Source organism: Cariama cristata, unplaced genomic scaffold (assembly GCF_000690535.1).
Source record: "Cariama cristata isolate BGI_N322 unplaced genomic scaffold, ASM69053v1 scaffold2042, whole genome shotgun sequence".
NCBI lineage: Eukaryota > Metazoa > Chordata > Aves > Cariamiformes > Cariamidae > Cariama > Cariama cristata.
The window spans coordinates 47,945-56,651 of record NW_009603048.1 but is presented as its reverse complement, the minus strand read 5'-3'; the positions used below and the strand labels follow the sequence as shown (position 1 = coordinate 56,651).

Sequence of the window (8,707 nt, the reverse complement as noted above, 5' to 3'; positions counted from 1 at the left end):
TCCCCATCATAAAAAATTTCTTCCTTATGTCCAATCTAAACCTTCTCTATTTCATTTTAAAACCATTGCCCTTTGTCCTGTCACTACAGGCCTTGTTGAAAAGCCTTTCTCTGCCTTTCTTATGAGCCCCTTTTATATATTGAAAGGCCACAAGAAGGTCTTGAGGAGCATCCTCTTCTTCAGGCTGAACTCTCTCAGCCTTTATTCATAGGAGAGCTGTTCTAGCCCTGGGATCATTTTCACAGCCCTTCCCTGGACCCACTCTAACAGATCTAAGTCTGTCTTTTACTGAGGACCCCAGAGCTGGACACAGTACTTCAGGTGGGATCTCACCAGAGTGGAGTAGATGGGGATAATCCCCTCCCTGGACCTGCTGGTCACACTTCTTTTGATGCAGCTCAGTATACGGTTGGCTTTCTGGGCTGCAAGCGCACATTGCCGGCTCACGCTCAATTTTGCATCCAACGGTATCCCCAAGTCCTTGTCTGCAGGGCTGCTCTTGATCCCTTCATCCCCCAGTCTGTACTGATAGTGGGGACTGCCCCAGCCCAGGTGCGGGACCTTGCACTTGGCCTTGCTGAACTTCATGAAGTTCTCATGGGCCCACTCCTCAAGGCTGTCAAGGTCCCTCTGGATGGCATCCCTTCCCTCAAGCGATCAACTGCACCATTCAGGTTGGTGTCATCTGCAAACTTGCTGAGGGTGCAATTGATCCCACTGTCTATATCAACAGTATTAGTCCCAGTATGGACCCTTGAGGGACAAAACTCATTGGTGGTTGTCACTTGGACTTTGACCCATTGACTGTAACTCTTTGGATGTGGTCTTTGTCTGTCCCAAGTAATTTTATTCAAAATTTAGATGTCTATTTCAGACCTAATCCCATCCTAAAATCAGGTCTGAGGCAGATTAGGTGAATTGATTCCTGGAGAGATCTATTTCTTTCCATAGGAAAGCCTAGCGTGACCAAGACTCAACTCAGCTGACTTCCATAGGCATAAAATAGCTGACTTCCTTCCTTGGTTTCCCCATTTGTAAAAGAAGCAATTTTTTTACTTACTCTGTAATTCGTTGACCTTTGCTAAAACATGGAAGTTGTTGCAGGAGGCAAGAGTTGCACCTGGCAACTGGGATGCCGGTGATGAAATTTCATGCAAAACAGGACTTGAAGGGTAATCAAGAGGTAACCCAGGCCATCTTCTGTCTCTGTGAAAACTTAAGCGTAACCACTACTGAGAGAAGTGTGCCTAACCTGCCCTTAAAAAGACTACTACGGGGAACTCGTCGTCACCCCCAGAACGTGGCGCCTCTCTCCTTACTGCTAGAAATCTCTTTGATTTTTTTTTTTTTAACAAAGATTTATGCTTCATGTGTTTTCTTTTTGGAACACAAAAGGATTTAAAAGTACTGTTTTATTACTCACAATGCTATAAAGCCAAAGCAGTGGATCTAATGGGCCCCTACACTTCAGAAAACCATAAAGCATGGCTGAATGAAGGACTCTGGAAAGGGTTGACTGGACTAGGTCACATCACATGCTTGTCCAGTTTAATATTCAGCTAGTCCATCGGCTGTTATTTCTACTGGACAAATCCTGAAATGCCTTCATAATATTATCACTGACCAACGGCTATTTCTTTAATATACATTTGCTTAAACTTTTCGGTCAGAATAGAATTAATTTCTCCTCCTTTGCCCCTTCCTTTCATGCCTTCCTTTCAACAAGCCTCCACGCCTCCCCCCTCCAGCGCCAAGAACCCTTGAGGTGGGAGATTTCCTTGGACAGGATTAAAGAGGGCTACTGAAACGCTTTTCGTCTCAGCCTTCTTTCTGCTGCTGGGTCGTGAACGCGTCGTCCGGTGTGCACAGGCCAAGCCACGCTATCCAGACAGCCCATCAAAGCAGTTCCCACATCGGGAGAAAATACCAAGACACACTAGTGATACAGGAAAGCAAGAAATTAAATTAGATGGGATAATACAGTAAAAGGCACCTCCTAAGCAAGTGTTGGAAGCTTTCCAGAAGCTATTCAATGTTCTTTAAAGACTCTATGCTCTAACGCGTTCCTACCAGGGAAGGCAGGTGGTGAGGAGATAAAGTCATACAGACCTTACACAAAAAATTAAATATCCAAACACACAGGAGGTAAGTTTTCCTGGTTGTCTGGATTTTTTTTTTTGTTTGTTTCCTTTCTTATTTTCTTTTCCCAATTTCATTTCCTCTTTTGTTTCCCTTCTTCTTGAACAAATGTAAAAATACAAAAAGAAATTTTCACTAAAGTTATCACCTGTCTATGACTATCTTTGACTGGAACCATGTACAGAGCTAGTTCTGTAGTCCCAGATTACGCTTTTTTGTTGTTTCCCATTAACCACCCGAGATTTTAGGGAAGAACGCTTGCAATAAGGAGATGGTGCAATTTCTCATCCTTTTTGAAATGTCAGTAGTCCACATTGTATTTATTCTTTTGCAACTGATTGCATTATATCATATACCTCTAGTCTGTCCCTGAAGAGCTGCTTTTAGAGGTAAGACATAACTTGTGGGAATCCTCTACTGAATTAGTCATTCTAGTCATCCTCTTAGTGTCAACAGAAAGAAATAGGCACCTCCAGCATGTAATTCATCACATCTGTAAGTAGACACCTTAGGCTGGTCATGAATTTCCCTGCAAAGGCAGAAAAAAGAACGCATATGACTGGCTCAGATATAGGCGCCTACATGACCAAGTCAATGAGATGGAATGAAGCAGATGAACATATTGCAAAATGGAATTGGGTGATGGTGATAGGAGCCTCACCAAGAGGGACACACAGTAAAGCTGTCCGTTGTGAAGGGGTCGTATCTTTACAATCCTTTCAAAAATATACACCTCGTTTTAGCTTAGGAGTTTCCCATCTGCCGTTATTCAGGAATATAGTTTTCCTTGATCATTTATCTCTTAGTCACTCCTTTCTGAACCACCGATTGCCTAAACATGACACCAAGAGCGGTGGGGTTTGCTTCCCATTCTTCCCTGGTCTAGATGGAGCCCAGCTGTTTCTCTTCCCCTGGCTGCTGCACAGCCATAAATACGTACCCATTTGTCCTTTTCTTTTCTGTAGAAAACTACGTTAGCGGTAAGTGAAACGAGGAGGGATGGAAAGGATCACAACTTGGTAAGACTAGGTAGAAATCGGTATCACATTGTTCTTATTGATCTTTTTTTTTCTCGGAGATATATCAGAAAAGGAAGCATCCATGTAAATTTTGCCCCCCTTCATGAATATCGTTTCCCTACTGCTAGTACAGCTGTAAGCACGGGAAAAGTCCCTAACTTCCCAACTTCCTCTCTAGGCTTTCCTTTGCGGGTTTGAGAGCAATTTGGGGTTTTCTCCATTTCAGTGTTTCCTGTGGATGCTTAATCATTCTTTCCCTGCACAAGAGTTTCTGATTTTGATGTAATTTTAAATAGGTGCTGGATAATTTGAATTCACCGAATCATTCCACAGATCTCCTCAGATCAGCTGCCCAAAGAGGGAGAACTGCTTGTGTTTTTGTTGGGCAGGACTCACAATGGCGATTTTTAGCAGCAGTTGACTGGGAACGTTTTGAGAGTAGGATGAATCCCATACAGCTGATAATTTGTTTCTAAGAGGTGCCTATAGAATCATAAAATTGTTTAGGTTGGAAAAGACCTTTAAGATCATCAAGTCCAACTGTTAACCTGGCACTGCCAAGTTCACCACTAAACCACATCCCTTAGCATCACATCCACAGGTCTTTTGAATACCTCCAGGGACGGTGACTCCACCACTTCCCTGGGCAGCCTGTTCCAGTGCTTGACAACCCTTTCGGTGGAGGAATTCTTTCCAATACCCAATCTAAACCTTCCCTGGTGCAACTTGCGGCCGTCTCCTCTTGTCCTATCGCTCTTTATCTGGCAGAAGAGGCCGACCCCCGCCTCATTACACCCTCCTTTCAGGTCGTCGTAGAGCATGATCAGGTCTGTCCTCAGCCTCCTCTTCTCCAGGCTAAACAACCCCAGCTCCTTCAGCCTCTCCTTATAAGACTATTTTTGGTTAAAATTTGTAAAGAGTTTAATCTAGTAGTTTCCAGGTTTCTTTGACCAAAGCAAGTCTGGTATCTGGGTGCATAGTGGCAAGTTGGTAATGTTAAGGACTAAGTCTTTATAAAGATGTAGATTACCTATTTACTCATGGCATGTGCTGCTCTGGGGGCTATAGCTGGAACAGGAGAAGCCGAAGAATCCTCACATTCGCACTGGAATGTGACCATGTCTGAAAAGAGAAACTGTAGAGGTGTAGAAATGCTTAGACCCTAGCCCCTACCTTCCCAGCAGAAAAGCACCAAATCCGCTGAGTCAGGAAGGAAAAGACCTGCTTGGTCCATCCAAAGGCAACCGAAGCACTTTCATGTCTTCACTTACATTCCCTATAAACACCTGCACCTGTGTTACACCTTAAGATGTGACTTAAGCAGGATTCAAGGTTACAAGGCATTTCCAGCTAGGGCTTATAACTTTATAGATATATACTCCAAATTATATATATACATATATATTAAAAATAGATCTTTTTTTCATGCTTTGGTGGTGAATACCATTTTTTTTTTTTCAGGGTGTTGCCGGGCAAATCTTCAACCATAGCTTATGAAAGGTGTCACTGAAACAACATTACGCTCCTCTACACTTTGGTAAGAATTCTTACAAGAACTTAATATCTGGGCTAAAGAGTTGTTTCTGTGTTCTGCATTGTCTCAGTAAAATTACCTGGCAAGCAGTGAGGACTAACCACAAACCTTTCTAAATTTTTGAAGTAATTTCCTGGTTTTACTTCCTGTTTCAAATTTGTGCAGCAGATGTCTAAGGGATAACAGTCTATAGCACGATTGTGATACTTTCTTTGTGCTGTCAACATGCCACGGTAAGAACAAGTGCATAAGAAATAAGAACACATAGGAGAAATATTAGCTTAGGACAGAAGGCAGAATTTATATAACTGTCCTGTGGAAGAGACATCTTTACTTGAAGAACATTTGATTGCTAAGGTAAGGTGAATATAAATCTTGCAAATGGCCAGGTGTGATGTTTATTTGAACCAGAAATGCTTCCAAAAGAAATACATCTCCAACAGTAAATTAAGTCTATTTGGACGGCATCAAAAAGCCAGCCAGCAAACAAACAAGTAGGCGAGCAAACCCGCGTGCGACGTAACAGTCTAGATGACCACGCTCCAGCATCACTCTCCAGAGATTACCCTAATAGCTATCCAAAGTACAATTTTTAGCTCCTTGTCCACTGACGATTTCTGACAAAACTTTGTATGCCTCTGGGATCTCATTACTCCTGATAGTCTTGTGCTTCTCCTGCGTGACTTACTTTAAATATTTCTACTGCAATTTCCCCATCTTGAGAGAGATAATTGTCCTTGTAGGTGCTCTTGGAAGTTGTTTTTTGCAGAATGAGAAATGCAGGTAGAGAGTCAGGCTGTTCTTTTCAGCCACGGTAGGTTTCAGAATTGGCAGAGGTACGGACGGCTTTCACATTTAAGCAGCAACCTGAGGCTGAGACGTTCTGATGAAACCACCTAAAGCCGTCAGAGGAGCAATAGCGTAAGTTTTCTGATATTGTCCCTTTGTTTTGTTCAAGCGTGTGACACGTGTATAAAATTAACTGTGTGTGACACAGACTTGCGGAGGAAGACTTCACATCCTGATTTTTAGCTGGTAGTGTTGCTTAGCCTGCGCGGTTTAGAGAATACTATATCTTATATGTGAATAAGGGAACAAGAAACAAGAACAACCCTGTCAAATAGTGGGCTTGCAAACATAACATGTTACAGACTCAAGGACTGAGCAAAGATCAGAGCCAATTAAGCAAGAACAAGGAACTGAACACGTGTAGCAAGAACTTTTGAGAAAGGAGTCCTGGAGCGGACAATCACTAGAGGGGGTTCAGAGACCACCAGAGACCCCAAAGAGGCCCCTCAGACTTAAACCGCATGCGTAACGAGTATGCCGATATGATCGTTAGTTCTAGGAATTAGAATGAATGTTTATATCAATTCGGGGAATTCCTGTGCATATGTATGTAACTTTGTGATATATACATGAATTGTAATCATATCGGGATGCTCGTTAGGCAGAAAGATCCCCCATGCATCCAGCGCTGCAATAAAGGAATGCCTGCTTTCCAAAACTCCAAACTGAGTCTTAAAAGGTCCTTCTGACCGACCTTTACGGTAACACGTGACTGAAACCCTACCTTTGAAAACAGGCATTGCTGGTGAGTCACTTTTGTGAGGTCCATTTTATGAATTAGAAATGACCCAATTACAGATTTCTCATCCTTTGTTTCAGTTGGTATCTTATTTGCTTTTTTTCCCCAGTTACACGTCATTTCCAGAAAGATCTGTTCAAAAAGATGTTGTCAGTGTTACAGAGAGGACTCCGGAGCTGATGACAGCACTTCTTATGTGCTCGGTCTTCCGTTGCCTGAGCTGGACATGTCAGGCAACAACAGTCACGACACATACACTTTGGACTTCCCCACAGTGCTTTCCTTCTGCTCATGGAGGGGCACGGAGATAGGGATGGAGACACTACAGAGCCTTTCCTCTGCTGCCCTAGTTGGGGAGTAGCCAGGAGGCGAGGGAGAGAGCTCAGGGGAAAGAACTGAGTATTCTGTGATTGTCAAATAGAAATCAGATGGCATAGGGCTTGCTGATATCACAGACATGGCTATTACACATTGGCCATCTCTGTCCTCATGTCTAAATTGAACGCTAGCGATATTTGTGTACTGCATGGGAATGTTGCAAAGGTGAATTCGTCGGCGTTCGTGAATAAAGGAGGGTCACCAGTGGTGCATTCGTTACCCCAGTGTCACTACAGGTGTAGTTAGGTGTTCCACACTAAGTCCAGACTGGGGTGAGGTATACAAAGCCCTGCTAATGCACTATTAATGCAAATTAGCTCCAGATGAGTTTTTTCGTGTACTGTAAGAAAGGCAGTCTGAGAAAACATTAGCCAGCTCTTTCTGTGACTGAGCTTATTCAGGTCTATCACAGTTTGAGAGATAATGGGTAGTTCTGTTGCAATCCTTTAGAGGACTGAAAAGGAAAGTACAATCACTGCTTGCCCAAGGACCCTCCTGAGGCCATGAAGGGTTGTCAAGCACTGGAACAGGCTACCCAAGAAAGTGGTTGAGCCCCCATCCCCGGAGGTATTTAAAAGACGTGTAGATGTGGTGCTTAGGGACATGGTTTATCGGTGAACTTGGCAGTGCCAGTTTAATGGTTGGACTCAATGATCTTAAAGGTCTTTTCCAACCTAAATGATTCTATGATCAAAGCATTGACGCTTGAATTATAGCCACACTGTCTCTTTTGGTCAACTTTTACATCCAAATCAACATTTTAGGGTACAAGCGGGTCTTGAAGGGACTTGGTAATTAGTCTTCTTTTTTAAAAGAGGCAAAGGTGAGAACTAGGATTCCTGACAGTATTATTTCTACCACCCTTCTCAAATAAATAATCTGAGCTTGTTATTATAGACATCAATAATACATTCTGATTTGGATATCACCATATCACCTCTTATTCCTTGAGCGAAGTATTGACTTTAAATGGAAACTGTCCCAAAAAGGCAGCAAAGGAAATGTGCTTAATATTTAACATAGCAGTGGTCAGTATGTATGTGTATTGATAATGTCCCATGTCTAATGCCATAGCTGGTGTCTTTCTTCTGTGCTTCAGGTCCTGTCTACATGTTGTCTATGGAGAACAAACCCAATGTGACAGAGTTCATCCTCCGCGGACTGACACAAGATAAGACAGTAGCAAAAGTGTGCTTGTCATTATTCTTAGTCTTCTACGTCACTATCATTCTTGGAAACCTGCTTATCATCATTACTATAAAGACAAGTGAACAGCTGAACTCTCCCATGTACTTCTTCCTGAGCTACTTGTCTTTTGTAGACATCAGTTACTCTACTGTCACAGCTCCCAAACTCATTTATGACCTTCTTGTTGAGAAGAAGACCATCTCTTTTGCAGGCTGCATAGCTCAACTGTTTGCGGGCCATTTCTTTGGGTGCACTGAGATCTTCCTTCTCACAGTGATGGCCTATGACCGTTGCATTGCTATATGCAAGCCGCTTCATTACACAAATATTGTGAACACGCATGTCTGTGGCTGGCTGGTGGCAGCTTCTTGGGTGGGAGCCTTTGTACACTCAGCGGTGCAGACCCTGCTGGCCATCCAGCTACCATTTTGTGGGCCCAATGAGATCGACCACTATTTCTGTGATATTCACCCTTTAGCGAAGCTGGCCTGCGCTGACACCTACATCATCAGTGTCAGTGTGGCTGCCAATAGTGGTGTGGTTTCCCTGAGCTGTTTCATTGTTCTTCTTGTGTCCTATGCTGTTATCTTGGTTTCTTTGAGGAGACGCTTTTCCGAAGGGCGTCTTAAAGCACTCTATACATGTACTTCCCACATCATTGTTGTAGTTCTGTTCTTTGGGCCATGCATTTTCATCTATATGCGCCCTTCCACCACCTTCTCAGCAGACAAGATGGTCTCTGTGTTCTACACCATCATCACGCCTATGCTCAATCCGTTGATCTACACCCTCCGAAATGAAGAGGTGAAAAGTGCCATGAAAAAGTTGTGGAGCAGAAAATTGAAGGGGATTGAGAAATGA

At 43.1% G+C, this 8,707-nt stretch overlaps 1 protein-coding gene across 1 annotated transcript; it reads left to right on the top strand.

Moving 5' to 3' along the window:
• The first annotated feature begins 7,777 nt into the window (after window positions 1–7,777).
• Window positions 7,778–8,707, top strand: LOC104157606 (olfactory receptor 4S2-like). Its single transcript, XM_009695010.1, has one exon. It carries the CDS (start codon window positions 7,778–7,780, stop codon window positions 8,705–8,707), a length of 930 nt encoding a protein of 309 aa, XP_009693312.1.

What these genes read in the sequence shown, in the direction of transcription:
- LOC104157606 (XM_009695010.1), top strand. Translation starts at nt 7,778, where the DNA reads ATGGAGAACAAACCCAATGTGACAGAGTTCATCCTCCGCGGACTGACA.